Below are 16,180 nucleotides of genomic sequence, written 5' to 3' on the forward strand. Positions count from 1 at the left end.
TACAGCTATGCTACAGTCTACAGACAGCGGAGAGGTAGTAAGTTTACGGTGGTGGGAGAATATAGCGGGTTTCACGATTATGTAGGTAATAGTCAGTGGTGAGGCCGCCTCGCGGGCCGTCGACAGTGTTGAAGTTGAATTAACAGGTGTCTCGTTCTCTATCAACAAGTTATCAAAAGCTTTATCGGTGTTACTTTGCTCCGTTGCTGGAATTTATTAATTTTTATATACCTAACCTTATACTCACCATCGTAATAAAAAATAATTATAAATAAATACTGTATTTATTTATTATATTGTATATCTAGTAATAATCGTGTCAAATAACATGATGTCGGAAACTGTGGTGACGGTCCAAGATGGTTCTACCAACAATGCAAACAATCCTCGTCAAGGGCCGACCGTTAAAACAGAACCCGGACAGCAGAGTCTCTTCGCTGGGATCACACTCAATATACCTTACTTCAAATCGATTCCTGGAATTGTAAAGCTCGTGCAATTGGTAACTATTATTTATAATACTACTGCGTATTGATTGACTATTGTCTTCTGTGTATTTAACTAATTTGTCTCCAGTGTCTTATTGTATTTTTCAGATAATATAAATACTTGATACAATTGTATTTGTAACTTAATCCCGATTATGATAATGATAAAAAATAATCTGCTATCTGATGGCTTCTATTATTGTTATTAATTCAAGATTATTTAGATTAATATTTCGGACAATTTATTCGATATTATCAACCAATAAGTGCCTTATTTACCTTGAAAAAAAACGGCAATAACGATTGCGTAATGATACACTTGGATGTTATCATATACCTGTTGAGATTTTTTTCGTTAATGAGTCAGGAAAATGATGAAGCTATTATAAATAGAAATATTATTTAAATTATTCTGCTGTTTACGCAGTAAATTTTATTTTAATTAATAACCTTGGAGTATAATTTATAACAAAACATGTTTTTAACAGAAAAAAAATTGAGTGAGTAAAAAAAATGTTGAATTTTAAAAATGCATGCGAGTAATTTTTTACAATATGCATTTTTAATAAAATTTTCTTACTCTAAAATGAACTTTTCTGTAAACAAATAATTAATGGCTTCTATTTTCAGTGTCATAATTTTTTGGGCAGCTCAACAATTTATTACACGTTTACATTTTGTTAAACGCCCTGAATATTGGCTCAGATATAATTCTTGTACTGTTTTTAGCTGGAACTCAAAACATTACGATTAACCGCTTATGCTGGCACCATTTAACACTGAATAGTCATATTTATTTTTTGTCAATTTTTATTACTACATTTTTAGTCTATCCACTAGGCTAGTAATATTAAACTGATACTAATCTGATCGAGATCCGATTGTGGTGTCTTATAATTAGCTCACTCCATAAAATTTTTACTTCTAGTCGCTTATCTTTTTCTTCTTCTTTTTTTTCTTTTTTCAACCAAGTTCCATTATATTATTTCAATTATATTAAATTTATTTACGTATACTGGTTTTTTGTTGTTAATATTATCGGAGGTAAATTTAATCACGTGACACTAAGTATTCTTAAAGCGTTTTAAATAAGTCAACACTGCAGTGCTCATTCTGTGTGACGTAGTCGTGACTCTAAGCGGTCGTTGCATTTCTTTGGGTTCCGTATTTTCTAGCGGGCAATGTCCTCAAGAAAAAAAATATTTATATAATATAAAGCGTAAAAAAACAGCGTAAAATATTTTATTTTTTTATTCATCACAAAAAGTTGGAACATTTTTATTTCTTCTTTCAATAAATCTAAATCTAATATTTAAAAAAAATTATTTAAAAAATAAGCGTGCAAAGATTTAAAAATTTCTTCTCATTCAATTATTTAATTTATTTAAATATATAAAAATAGTACGCATGCTATTGAGAGTCATTAATAAAACCGAATTATATTGTATTATATTATGTATGTATATTTGAGATGTGTAGATGTCCATACGGAATGATCGGTACAAGATGACCATACGTGGCGTCCCAGATATTTAACTGAGCGAGCCATCCTATATCCATATAGAAACTTAGTATGTTGTTATATGTGTTGTGTGTCGCGGTGTAACCCAACGGTATTGAAACGATTCATTAAAAATTCATGGTATCCTTGAGCCACTGTCTTTGCCATTGGGTGTTTCTTGACACGTATGTAAAGTCAAGTCAATCTATAAGCTACCGAAAAATTTCCGATATCACACACGAGCGTGCCTAATTTATACTAACATTATTACATTTAATTAAATAAAATAAAATAACTAACGGATGAATGTTACTTTGATTTACAGGTGTAAGATGTTTATTTACAGAAGAGTTACCTAAGATATGAAAAAGTAACAGCGATTATTTCCCTTCCGCGTAAATTCGGTCACGGCAACGTGTGTGCAATCGGCTCTACTCGGTGTACAGGCTAATTGACGGAATTAAACGTGGGAATGCATACGCACACGATACTCGGGAATCTAAAGTACCGTGGCTATTGTGTACCATGTACACACATTTACATGTTCTACGTACGTTTGTTCATTATCGCTTGAACCGTTAAATTATTTAAAGCCCGCCTCACTCTTATCGCTTCTTTTATCAAAAAATAAGTAAATACAAGTAAATCATTTCTCATGACTAATGACTTCTTTTTTTTTTTTCAGTTTTAAAAATTTTAATAAATAAAAATTCCGTCAATAAATTCAAAACAATTACTTTGGGTATGTACCGTCTGTAATTGTCATGGTTAATGATTGTTTACCAATTAAACAGCAGCTCTATTGATGGGTCGCGTTCTGAGAGAAGAACAATCGAAATCACACCCACGCAGCGAATTCACTTGCGCAATTAAAAATGCGGGTATTTATACCCGACTATCATGGACAAAAGATAATATAATAGTCTTAAAGTGTACTTTGTGTCATTTAAGAGTTTGCGTGTTGCTGATAGTTGTAGTAGTAGTGATGGTATTACTATAAGCAACAATACAACTAAACACAACAGTCAAGTATATAACTGCTAATAATAATTGTGCATAGAGTCAGTAGAGTCTCTATGTGCAAGGACAAACCGCGCCTCAATACCGGACTATTTGTATATATTATTCATTATAAATTATAATAATAATAATATATTATATTATATTTCATTAAATAATGTATACATATAACACACAAATAAAAGTTGAAGATAAGCTCGGGCAGAGTGACGAGAACACAGGGTATTTCCAATTCTCACCGCGCGTGTTCGCTCACGAGAGTACAGTCATCATCATTGGGTAAATTTTCTTGCTAGTACATTGTATGCAGTGTATATATCGTGAGATATAATTCATATTTAAATAAATAATAGCAACGATGGGGAAAACAAAAGTATAGAGGAGAGTAATACAAGTGGAAAACTTTTCAGGTGCTTCGAGAGGCCATTTGTCAGTGTAAAATTCAATTAAACTCGATCCGAAATCCATAACTGCTTTAATTATTAACAAATAGTCCGTGTTATTTATATATAAAAATTTTATTAATTATTATATACAGAGAAAAAAAAACCTTTTGCACCAAGAAAATTTTAAGGAAGAAAAAAATTATTTTGGAGCAAGAAGAAATTTTCAATCTTCTTTAATATTTTTCTAAGCCAAGAAAATTTACTCTCCAGTCAAAAATTTTTTTTTCAGTATAGAAGTGAGGCTCCATTTATTTTTATTCATAAAAAATAATTTTTTTTCAATGTTATTTTATGGCAGTTCAGTAAAAATCGATTTATATAAAAAAGAAGTAAAATTCAATAAAGATTTTCGGATTTTAAATGGTTGAAAATATATGAAGGTCCATTTGTATATAATTACCAAATTAAATAATGATAAAGCTTCTTTTAGTCTTTTATAGTGTATGAATGTACGGACACAAGTATTACATTTAAACTATAAAACTCTTTCCGGAGGACGGTTCACGGTGCGTTTACACTTGGAAGTCGTTTCCTGGCAGCTAGCCAATGTAAACCTAAGCCGATTGGCTGCCAATAGATTCGTAGTTTCCTCTCTCTACTTTGCCCGAGTGCAATCGAGCATCCGCTCCAATTCCTTACCGGTTTCTGACAAATAACAATAATAAAGTTTCAGAAAACGAAATCCAACAAAATGTGTATACACTAGTTTTATATAAACCAAACACTGCATCTCCATCTGCATTTGCCTACTGAATAATAATAGTACAGGCTCTGTCAGTGAATTCCTGATGAATTCCAACGGAGAATAGCTCGGTGTTATGGCGGTAATGTGCGTTTGTGAAATGGCAAGAAGCACCTACGAGCCGCACCCTGAATGAAGTATGGCCTCCTCGGTGTTTCTTGTCTCTTGTCTCTTGACTCTTAGTAATTATTATTATTTTTATTAATATTACTATTAATAATACTATTACTATTATTGTAGATGGATAATGGAGTGAATATGGTGTCCAAGTCCATGAACGGTTAGCCATAGACTTCCCGAGTTAGTCCCACAACTCGTCTCTCGATTCTCAATCGCAATTCGCAATAGTAGTTGAATGGCTATAGTAGGTAGACAGTTACCGAGCCGTAACTGCATTTAGGTCATCGGCGAGTTATGTACGTGTTCGTTGAACCGTGCTCTCTGACGATTCATGTCGTTTTATTACTCGTATACATCCAGATACCAGTTTCTCACTCTACTACTGTACATGTCGATTATCATTATACTCAAGCTTATATTTTACTTGAATTACGTGAAGAAATACCCATTGAGCCAAAGGGTTAATCAAATAAATTATATTGATAAATTCAACATATTCTTCAATTTATGTCAGAAGTATATTCATATGAAGAAAATAAGTATTTTAAATTGACATAATTTTTTTATGTAAAATCACAAGATTTGCTCAAGAAATTTTTCCTAGTGTAATATTTAGTTACAAGTAATTTTTATAGAGTCCTATGGTAGCACTGCTGTAATTATGGTCACAGAAAAGAAAATTTATAATCAAAGAAATTTTTCTTGTTTCAAGTAAATTTTACTTGATTAAATTCTTCAAAATTATTTTCTTGTTTCAAGAATTTTTTTCCTAATTCAAGTTAATTTTTTTTTAAATGTAAATTCAAATGTTTCAATTTTTTTAAAAATTAGATTCAATTTTATTTCTTTAATTTAGATTAAAAAATATTTTTTTTTCAATTGTCTATTGCCTTAAATTGTTACAAAAATTTATTTCTGGCAAGAGGGGGATACATAAATAAATTTTATTTATAAAATTGTTAATAAAATAATTAAAATTATTTACAAAAAAAGAAAATAATTGCTTGTACGTAGTAATAATAATATTATAAATTGAAGAATATAAAATTTTATTTCTACATTTTTAATTTTGTCAATTAAGATAATAATTATTGAATAATTCTTCAGAAATAATTCCATAAATTCAGTGATAATTATTAAATTGATTTATTGATACAAGATAGACGAAAAAAATGAGCACATGATGATATTATTGTCAATTTAAAAGTTATTTAAGTTATTACATCATTTAAATTACTGACAATAATAATAATTTTCTGTTTTTACACACATGATGTCATAAGTTGATGCGATAAAGTGTTTACAGAGCAGATAGCTGATATTGATTTTGATATATGAAGACTTGGCAAAGGCAAGAGCGAAGGAGTCTGAAACTTAAATGGAAGAAAAATAAAAAAAAAAAAAAAAAAGAAATATGTATGAAGAGAATATGTCTATAGAATAGCTGGAGGCAGAATTACATGACATGTGGGTCATCGGTATTAGTATTATTAAGGATTACTCGAATGCGGTTAATGCTAAACTCAGCAAAGTTTAGTCTGATATAGTACGCACACTTGTTTATTGAAGAGCATCAGTGTTGACCTCAGTTGACTTGCATCTACATCGGTGGAAAGTAATCTCAGGGACCTCGAAAGTACGGCTCAGAACCTCTTTATAATACTCGCGTAGTATCGGCGCGCATAAGCAAATTAAATAAATAAATAAAACGGCATGCCAAATAAGAACAAGAGACCTCTCTATACGTGCCGTATATAATTATAATAATAATAATAATAATAATAATAATAATAATAATAATAATAATAATAATAATAATAATAATAATAATAATAATAATACACAGAGGCTTAAGTCTACTCTGCAATGTTATGTGTAACTAAATCTACAATAAGCGTCGACGTCTCGTTTTACTTGCAGGCTATTTTCGTCAATGATTCATTTAACTCACAATCAGTATAAGTACAATATACACTTAACTCCATAATATGTAATGACCGACCAACGATTCGCGTCATTCATACAATCATATTACTCAACATTGAGTTTTTAAGACATGTGTAATAAACTATCGCAAAATATCCCACTTTTGTCACCAAACTTGATATCTAAAAGTTAAACGTCGGCGTTTTTTATTATCATGCTGTCTCATTTTTTCCTTCAGACATTATTTAATATGCACCAGAGTTTTATCGCTCTTTAGCTGTTCTTTAAATATTTAAAATTTGCGTGGCACGTTATTACATTATTTTATTACTTTTGTTGCTAGCGTGCGTGGCCACCTCTCAAAGGTCAGACATCAGGATCGATTGGAATGTTTTAATACCAAGGAAAGTCCTCGGGTTGCAAATTCTTCAAGCTTTATTAGCCTTTAATCAATTTTATGTATACATATACTTCATTTTTGTTAAGTTTCAATTACTTACAGTGAAAGTAAAATCTAGGAATTCATTTTTTAAAATGATATAAATGATACACATCGGTGAATCGATTATTTTCTTTTATTACGACTGCAATTTTCATTGTGATGCGATAAAAAATGCCTTTCTAAAAAATATTTTATAAAATGGAAAAATATCCATAAATTTTATCGTTAATCATAATTTAAAAATAGTTGTTTATAAGACGTAAAAAAAATTATTTTTACCATCTACAAAAATAAAACTGAAATTTTTTTTTAAATTTTTACACTGAAAAAAAAATTAACTTGAATCAAGAAAAAAAAATTTTTAACCAAAAAAATAATTTTGAAGAGTTTCATTGTCTTGAATCAAGACGAAAAATTCTTCAAAATTATTTACGTGATTCAAGTAAATTTTTTTTTCTATATAGTATAAAATAACAAAGTTTGCGGGTTTAGCATACAGAATTAAATAATTAAATTGTAGTTTATGTATTGGTTATTTGAGATCAATAATCATGTAAGTGTAGAAATAACACTGTTATCATTGATCTCAGATATCAAAGGTATTTAAACTATAATTCAACTATTTAATTATGTTAAAGTAGACCTTATTACTCTACTATAATAAAATAAGACTTGATAAAGTTTTTTAAAATGTTTATTTTTTTTTTTTAATGGTAAAAGTTACTATTTTTTATTTATATTTTGAAGAAAATTTATCTAAATGATCAACATCAAAACTTATTGATCAAATTATATACTTTTCATTTTATTACTTATTATTAATAATAAAAAAATTACTTTGACTCAAGAGAAGAAATTTTAATTTCACGGTCTATTATACTTTAACTCATAAAAGTAATGTAGAAAATTTTTTTCTTAAAGTTCATTAAAAATAAAATATACGTTGAGAAATTTTTTTTAAATCTTGAATCGAGAAAATTGTTATTAAAAATAGCACTTTGAATTAAATAAAAAATTTCAAAGTTCAAAATTATTCCTGTTGAATTAAGTAATATTTTTTTATAATACAAAATAAAATATTTAATTTCCAAAATAATTAAAGTTAAATAACATTTAAAAAAAAGATTAATTTCTGTCAAGAAAATCCAACAGCAATTTAAAATGCATGATTCAATAGTGTGTACTGTTGCGTTAAAGTCAAACATCATTGAACCATAAAGTTCTTTTACAAATATTCAACCAGTCAAGAACTAAACATAAACAGGTACTTGGAAGGTGGGGCGGTATCCAGCGTTTTATGGAGAAGTTTGATCGATGCTAAAGTATTTGAGACTAGAGTAACTGGTTTATTCAAGGGGCAAGTATCTCAATAGCCGTAGCAGTGTGACGAGGTTACGCGTAAAAAAAAAAAATAAAATAAATTGTGAGCTCTCAAAAAAAGACAAGCTATGAATTTGAGTTGGTTGCCGGACCAAAGTATCTTCGACGCCGAGAGCGTTTTCAAGGTTGAACTGCCCTTGGAGACCCAACGAAAGCTAGGGTGTAAGGCCGCGGAAGATGTATTTCTGGAGTACCCATGGGCGTATGTGATGCGAGAGGAACTGGTGATGCAATCACGCGAAAATAATTCCGGTTTAGAGTGCTGCAGAGACAAAATGGGAGAATACAAGCCGCCGTGGGTTTTAGTTGGGTACGCCTCCAGTGAATTGACCTCAAATAGCTTCGTAGTTTGTCTGAGTGAGGAAACAAGAGACTCAATTGTCAGGAGAAACCGAGAAATAACCAGGAAAATTCGGGAGAAAGTTTATCTGATGATTACTAAAACCAGTCGGTGTGTTGACGCTCCGTTGGAGGAAGATAAAATAGAAAATATAAATTCCAAGAAAGATGGAGACAGTTCAAGGCCCTTTTTTGAGGTCGAGCTGTGCTTTAATTCTAGTACGCGTCGTCGAGCAAGAAAATTAACTGATAGAAATAGCGGCGACGCGAGAGACGGTGCGATTGATCTGCTGCCAAATTCTAGGGTATACAACAACATATTCATGAGACAAATTTCTAAAGCGGTGAACACGACTCTCGAATCCTGCGACAAGAGTGTCCAGTCCTACTTGGGGTATCCCAAGAACAAGTGGACCCAGTGCGGCGAATCCAAGGACCCGGTGGAGTCTGTCAAAGAGGAGGATCAAGAGCCTGAAGGTAAAACTGAGAAGCAGACATCCGTTGAAGAAAGCAGCCCGACTGGGCTTTCAGAGGCAATGACAATCACTGAAGAAAGAGACGCAGTAGATAATGTGGAGCTACAAGAGCCGCTGCTAGAAATAGTCTTCCCTGAACATTTTCGGGACTTAGTTGACTACGTCGGGTACAATTCGAAGATCAATATTATCTCCGACGACATAGAGGCTCTATTGAGTATAAGTTATGCAGAAAACGAGAGTTTTAACGAATTTAATTTTGACAAAGCGTCTTGTTATTTGATAAATCTGGACGTTACCAAGGGCAAAGTAATTTCAGATGTTTCTTGGCACCCAAGTAGAGTTGGATTAGTAGCCGTTTCGTACGTGAGTAATCCCCGATGTGATTTAGCGGAAATTTCGGATGATCCTACCGAGCTTAATAAATCAAATGATTCGACTGCCGATGGTGTGAGTAGTTTTAGCAGGACTTGTGCACTTGTCTGGTCGCTCGATGAACCACTTAAGCCCAAATTAATTCTTGATGATCCTCGTGAGATACTAACAATTTCTTTCTGCCCGTACAAAGCTAACATCCTAGTTGGAGGCGCTGAAAACGGGCAATTAATTTTCTGGGACCTGGATAATGCTTACTCGAATACCGAAGACGTCTTTAAAGATTATTATTCTGATTCAATTACTCAAATAATTGTTTCTTCCGCTTCCTCGGATCCTTCCAAGTCTCATTTGCAGGCGATCCGAGGGATCTGATGGTTGCCACCCGAGTGTAAAATCACGGATAATGGAATGCTGGAGAAAACAGCAGAAAGCAGTAGCTTGCAGTTGATGACAGTTTCGGAAGACGGCTCGGTTGGAGTTTGGGATCTTCTTTGGCAGCCGAATTTGCCGTCGAACTTGGTTGCCAAAAATCTGAAGAGTTTAGTTAAGGCCGCAATGTCACTGACCAACGATCTAGAACGACTTGACGGAGTTTTCTCTCCGCACTACCGGCTCCATGTTCAGATGCCTAAAGAAGCCTTTAACTTGACCGTCCTCGACTGCTGTTTGCCCTTGTTGGAGGCTTTTCGCTCAGAAGAAACTGTGATAAAACTTTGGGTCGGTACCGCACAGGGTCAAGTATTAGAGTGTACCTGGCACGGCCAAGAATTCGAGGTCACTGGCGAGGAGAATTGCCAGATCCTGAACACCGCTTGTGTTCACGATGGACCAGTTATCAGGATCATACGTTCTGACCACATAGAAGAGGTCCTGCTGAGTATTGGCGGGCGTATTTTTGCAATTTGGCACCAGGACTTTGTAAAGCGTCCAGTGATCTGGCGGAAAGGTAAATTTCGGTACACCGCTGGCTGCTGGAGTCACACTCCTGGAGTTTTTATTATTGCCAGGCAAGATGGTGACCTTGAATGTTGGGATTTGTATCGAAAGACGGGACAACCAGTTCACGTGGAGACTATTTCTGGAAAGTTGGTAACGGGACTGTTTAGAGCGCCGCGTGTATGCGACTCTAGACTACCAGTCCAGCTAGTAGGAAAGGAAGAAAGAGAAGAAGAAATAGTCAATTCTGAGTTTATCGGTGTCTGCGACTACAACGGGAGCTTCCGGGTGACAAGCAGTCCCTGCCGAGGAAAGGAAAATTACAGAGCAAGAGTAGACTGGTTTAGAAAATTCGTTTGCCGGGAAGTAGAGCGCAAGAAGGAGTTTCACGGGTGGCAGGAGGATTATTTGGCGAAGGATAAAAAAGCCATCGACAGAAAAGCCGCCCGTGCCGCTCTCGAGGCCAAGAGGCGCCACGAGGAGGCGCGGGATAAATTTTTAAAGGAACAAGAGGAACTCGCGAGGATCAAAGTTGAAAAAAAGGCGCTGAAAGTTAAAAAGTCCAAAGAGAGCATTCGCAAGGCGGAGAATATCGAGGTGATGAAAAATACGCTTCTGGAAAAAAAGGGGTTTGATCCCCGGGAGCTTGACAGACTGAGGTATCCACTTGTCAGGCAAGAAGAGGAAAAAACCGCCAGGATGGATAAAGCATCGGAGAAAGTTGCTGATAAAGGCACTTACTTAAAACACGCGTTGGCTGTTGAGTTTCCGGAGATTGAGTCAAGTGGGAAGAGCCGAGCTGTGAAAACAACCACGCCCGTTCAAGAAGAACCGGATAAAGTGATTGATGAGCTCATAGATCTTCATATGAGTAATTATTTACTAATTAGTGATGAGGCTGAAAAGCGGCTCAGAGAATTTTCTGGTGGGCCTAAATTTGACTGGAATGCCGTGATGCGTGAAGGGATGCGCAGGAAATTTAATTTTTAAAAAAGTTTGGAAAATCCAAAAGTGCACGATTCATAATGCTCATTTAATTATGAAATAATAATAAAAAAATATCAAAGAGCTGAAATAGGATGATAATGCGCACGCGCCTCCGGTGGGATAAATTTACTCAATATATGTAGATATACAGTCCTTTGACTTTTTTTTAATTTTATTAATTGCAAATAAATGATTCTAAATTACCTAGCCATTCGCATTCGGTGACCTACAATTCTTTCAAAAAATTAAAAAAAAAAAAAAATTACAGTGTTTTCAGATTTCATACATGACGGACAGAAAAATTTTTTAAACTACACTGAAAAAAAAACTAACTTGAATCAAGAGAAAAATTCTTGAACCAAGAAAATAATTTTAACGAGTTTAATTGTTTTCAATCAAGATGAAAAATTGTTGAATTAAAATTTACTTAAACCTAGAAAAATTTCTTAGAAGAATTTTTTTACTCAAATCAAGAAGATGAAATTCTTCAAAATTATTTACTTACTTCAAGTAAATTTTTTTTTCTGTGTATTTTGATAATTTTTCCGTTTCTCTTGCACTTGATAAATTAAAAAAAAAATATGGAATTAATTTTCATTAAATTATCTGCAAAAATCTTGATTCCGTGAACTAACAAGTATATAATAATGAAAATAATTGCCGAAATGAGGTAAAAAAAAATTTTTTTGATCGTAAAGCACTATCCGATGCTTCCCAATTGATCATTGAAAATTGTCAAGGAGATCGACTGGGAATTTTATTAGAAATTACGCGCAATAACGTAAACACCAGGAAATAAATGCACAAAGGTTTTAAAGCCCACGCGTAATTAATATTCATTCCCGAAATTTAAAGCTACCACCCACTCAAACGCCTACTGACGAATTCTCTATTTACTAGTTGCGTAATGCAATATATTACATGTTTGTTAGTATAATAAGTAATAAGGTTTATGTACATAAATAAGTGACATTGTATATTTGCATGTTTGGGTATGTATATATAAATACTCATGTAACTTTGTTATTTATTTCAGGGTCTTGGCATTATTTGTATGGCATGCGCGTCTCCGGTGTATAATTCTGCAGCGAGTTGGTTCCTATTTGTTGCAACGGCATCCTTCATAATCACCCTTGCTTGGGTCTTTGTTTATCTCTTGTCGCTGAGGGAGGCATTAACAATACGTATTCACTGGATTTTGACGGTAAATTTTTTACGATAAATTATTTAATAAATTTTTAAAACAGTACAAATATCACTTACCAATTTTTTTTTTTTTTTTTTTTTATTTTTCATAGATAGTATCATAAAACTTTTTAAAATTAAATTAAAGTTTTTCAATTAAAACTCAACATTGAATAACTTTAACTTTAAATTTTAAACTTAAAACTTTTTCTTCATACTTTGCATGAAATTTTATTTTTCAGTCAGTAAATTTTTAATAAATCTGTCAGTCTTTAACTGTAAAGTCTTAAACTGTGAATAAGTTTTGATAAAAACATAAGTTTCATAGAAAGTAGTGTCTTGAATCTTGTTGATGTATTTTTAAAAAAAAATATTTTATAAATTACTACTTAAAAAAATATTTAATTTTTTTGGAATAAATGTTTTAAAATAAATAATATTAATTAGCAACCTTGCAGTCACTATGTGACTGCCGTGAGTGGTGAACTATAAATAAATAAAATTTTGCTTTATTAAATAATAAATTTGGTTAAATTGCACTGTACTTTCTTAATTATTGACGTTTTTAAAGATATAAGCTCATCCCGATGTTACACTCATCAAGAGCTTTCATTTGAGTACTCACATGCATTTTGATATATTTTTCATATATACTTATATATAATATATATAAATATATGAAAAATTGATGTGGGTTCTCAAATGAAAGGTCTCGATGAGTGTAATGTTGGGGTAAGCTTGTGTCTTTGAAAATTTCAATAGACAAGATAAAATGTAATTTCGATACTGCCATTTTAATACACTGATAGAAGGATTTCTTAGTATTTAAGAAGATTTCTTTATATTTAAGAAATCATTTCTTAAACATCATTTCTTAGTATTAAAAAAATATTTCTTAGTATTTAAGAAATATTTTTTAAATACTAAGAAAAAAATTTGACAAATTAATTTTTTTTTTTAAATGAAATCATAGCAATATTATGCAAGCTATATTAAAATTTTAAAGGCCAAATAGTTTAATAAATATTTTCATCTGTTGAATCCCGTTTAATCAATGTTAAAAATGAATCGTTTTTACCGTCTGTTATAAAATTTTATAAATGTGAGCTATAACGTATTAGAATGGCAGTATCGATTTCTTAATTATTGAAATTTTTTAAGATATAAACTCATTTCGATGTTACACTCATCAAGACCGTTCATTTAAGTACCCACATCAATTTTTCATATATTTATATATTAGGGTGTGCCAAAATGTAACTTCCGTGAAGAACCTTTTAAAATTGGAATTTTGAGTTCCGCTTTCAACAGCGGCTGTGTTTGAGTATTTTTTGAGATATTTTGGGGAGAGAGGATTTATTCGATTTTCATAGAATTTTTAACAGCAGATTTAATTGGGCACTTCCGGCCAAATTTTAAATTTTCAGCCGAAATACCCAAACTAAGCTTCTGCTAAAAAATTCTATGAAAATCAAATAAATCCTCTTCCCCCAAAATATCTCAAAAAATGCCCAAACACAGCCGCTGTTGAAAGCGGAACTCAAAATTCCAATTTTAAAAGGTTCTTCACGGAAGTTACATTTTGCCACAGCCTAATATATAAATATATGAAAAATTGATGTGGGTATTCAAATGAAAGGTTTCGATGAGTGTAATGTCAGGATGAGCTTATATCTTTAAAAATGCCAATAGTTAACAAAATACAAGGTCGTTTCTTAATTATGTATCTAGAGATGAAGTATTTTCGAATGCAGCCTAAATACTTAGGCTGCATTATCATAATAAATTGACTATCAGTGAGAATCACATGAAACCTTGAAAAGGCTCAAATTTAAGTCAAGTTCTTTGCAATGACACTAAAGTTCACTAAAAAAACCCGATTTTATCATATGACTATCCTGGATACAAAATTTTTCTTATTTTCTTAATAATATAAATAACAATAAATATTTTTCAGGAATTATTAAACACAGGAATAATAACTATCCTGTACACCATCGCGTTTATTGTCCAATTAGCGGTCTGGAGTTCTTATACCAACAGTCAGTGGAGTCCTAAATCATCGAATATCGCTGCCGGAGTAAGTATTACAACTTTATCAGTTATGTTATTTATTAGGGAGTATATTACCTGTTAATAATTTATTTAATGTCCTTCCCCAGGTGTTTGGAATCTTCAATACCATAGCTTATGCTGCGGGAACGTACTTCCTCTTTGTCGAACACAAGAGCAATAACTCACAGTGAGGATAGAGTACCTGTTTAAATTTTAAATTGTATCAGCATCAACTTGTATTCAGGATTGTTTCCTGCAGTTTAACTGAGCCATCAGCTGTTCCAGGTCTTAATGCTCCAAATAGAGACTCTACTTTTTAAATCAATAAATAAATATATATTTATATTTACGTAAATCATAATAATAATAATAATAATAATAATAATAATAATAATTATTATTATTATTATTATTATTATTATTAATATTATTTAAAATTTTTAAAGGCGAATTGGTTAATTTACTCATACTTCCTCACACTAGATTTTATTATAACTTTTCAATCAAAATCTTTATTTTTTATCCTTCTTGTGTAATTATACGTCCGCAATTATTTACCGAAAATTGTTATAGGATTTATGAGTGCGACTGATAGAGTACAAAGGGTGAAGATATTATTTACCAACGTTGCTGGGTATTAAGAGACAATTTTAATGGTTTATTAATTCACCAGCAGTTTTTAAAATCAGTCACAAATTATAAAAACAATAATATGTTTCTAAAGCTTACTAGTTAGTTATATTTGTTTATCACATCATTATTTTTTTTTCTATACTTAATCATCAATTCATATGACAATTTGTATATCTTATTTTTATTTACAATTAGTCACAGTAATTATTACTACAATAATATACGTATGGTTACAATAATAATATATTTATAAATATGAATACATTTGTACTCGAAATTTAATTTACTGCAAGTCTTATGTACATCTGATTTTTTTTTATTATTAAAAAAATAAATTAGTACTAAAAAAAATATTTTTAAAAAATTATACTTAGTAGATTATTTTTTTTTTTCGAGAAGTGGAATTTTCTAAAAAGTTTTCTTTATAATTATTTCTGTCCAAAAAAATTCTAAAAATTATCAGATGTCTGAAAGATTTAATTTAATTAATTATGTTATTTTACATACGATCAATTAATATAATTTGGATCTGTCAGAGTTAACGAATTAAAAATACAAAAGCTTTATAAATAAATTTGTATTTTATAATTATACAGAAAAAAAAAAAAAAAGAACAAAGTTTTAATTCACACGTAATTGAAGAATAAATATAAAATAAAATGTGACTTTAAGTGCCTTACTAAAGAAATAGTGAAAGTAGATTTTTAAAGTTTTAATAAATAATTTTGCTACTCATTTAATTAAAAATTATATAAATAGGTCAATCACAGTCTAAATAATTACAAACATCGAAGGTAAAAATAAAAAAATTATAGATATAAATCAGTTTATATTAACAAGTCTAAAGAGGAAACATCGATCGTTGCATTTAGATAATTATTGTATTAATTATTAATGAAAATCATATAACAATGTTGTAAAATTATATATATCCACATATTTATCGTTAATTATTAAAAGAATATAAATTTGTTCACTCATTTTATTTTATTTATTTGTAAGTTATGGATGATTATTAATAAAAAAATATAGTGTGAATAGTTTGTTGTTATTTTTAGTTAATTGCCTGGTCCTTAATTTTCAGATGAGAAAAGAGAAATTGAACGAGTCATTTAATCGGCAGTAA

General features: G+C 31.2%; 2 protein-coding genes across 2 annotated transcripts; both read left to right on the plus strand.

Moving 5' to 3' along the window:
* Nucleotides 1-73: 73 nt before the first annotated feature.
* On the plus strand, nt 74-16,092 carry LOC141529242 (plasmolipin). Its single transcript, XM_074245731.1, has 4 exons — nt 74-502; nt 12,218-12,385; nt 14,324-14,446; nt 14,529-16,092. The coding sequence occupies exons 1-4, from the start codon at nt 329-331 to the stop codon at nt 14,610-14,612; spliced, it is 549 nt and encodes a 182-aa protein (XP_074101832.1). The 5' UTR covers nt 74-328; the 3' UTR covers nt 14,613-16,092.
* On the plus strand, nt 7,702-12,207 carry LOC141529245 (dynein axonemal intermediate chain 3). Its single transcript, XM_074245733.1, is given in 1 exon segment — nt 7,702-12,207. A coding segment is annotated over 1 exon segment (3,051 nt). The 5' UTR covers nt 7,702-8,133; the 3' UTR covers nt 11,185-12,207.
* Nucleotides 16,093-16,180: the final 88 nt, after the last annotated feature.

This window comes from Cotesia typhae, unplaced genomic scaffold, assembly GCF_013202065.1.
Source record: "Cotesia typhae breed Kobodo isofemale line unplaced genomic scaffold, CoteBio_Ctyphae contig_48, whole genome shotgun sequence".
NCBI classification, from domain to species: Eukaryota; Metazoa; Arthropoda; class Insecta; order Hymenoptera; family Braconidae; genus Cotesia; species Cotesia typhae.

Coding starts and splice junctions, on each gene's coding strand:
- LOC141529242 (XM_074245731.1), top strand. CDS start 329: ATGATGTCGGAAACTGTGGTGACGGTCCAAGATGGTTCTACCAACAAT. Junction 12,386..14,323: donor GTATTCACTGGATTTTGACG/GTAAATTTTTTA, acceptor AATATTTTTCAG/GAATTATTAAACACAGGAAT. Junction 14,447..14,528: donor CATCGAATATCGCTGCCGGA/GTAAGTATTACA, acceptor GTCCTTCCCCAG/GTGTTTGGAATCTTCAATAC.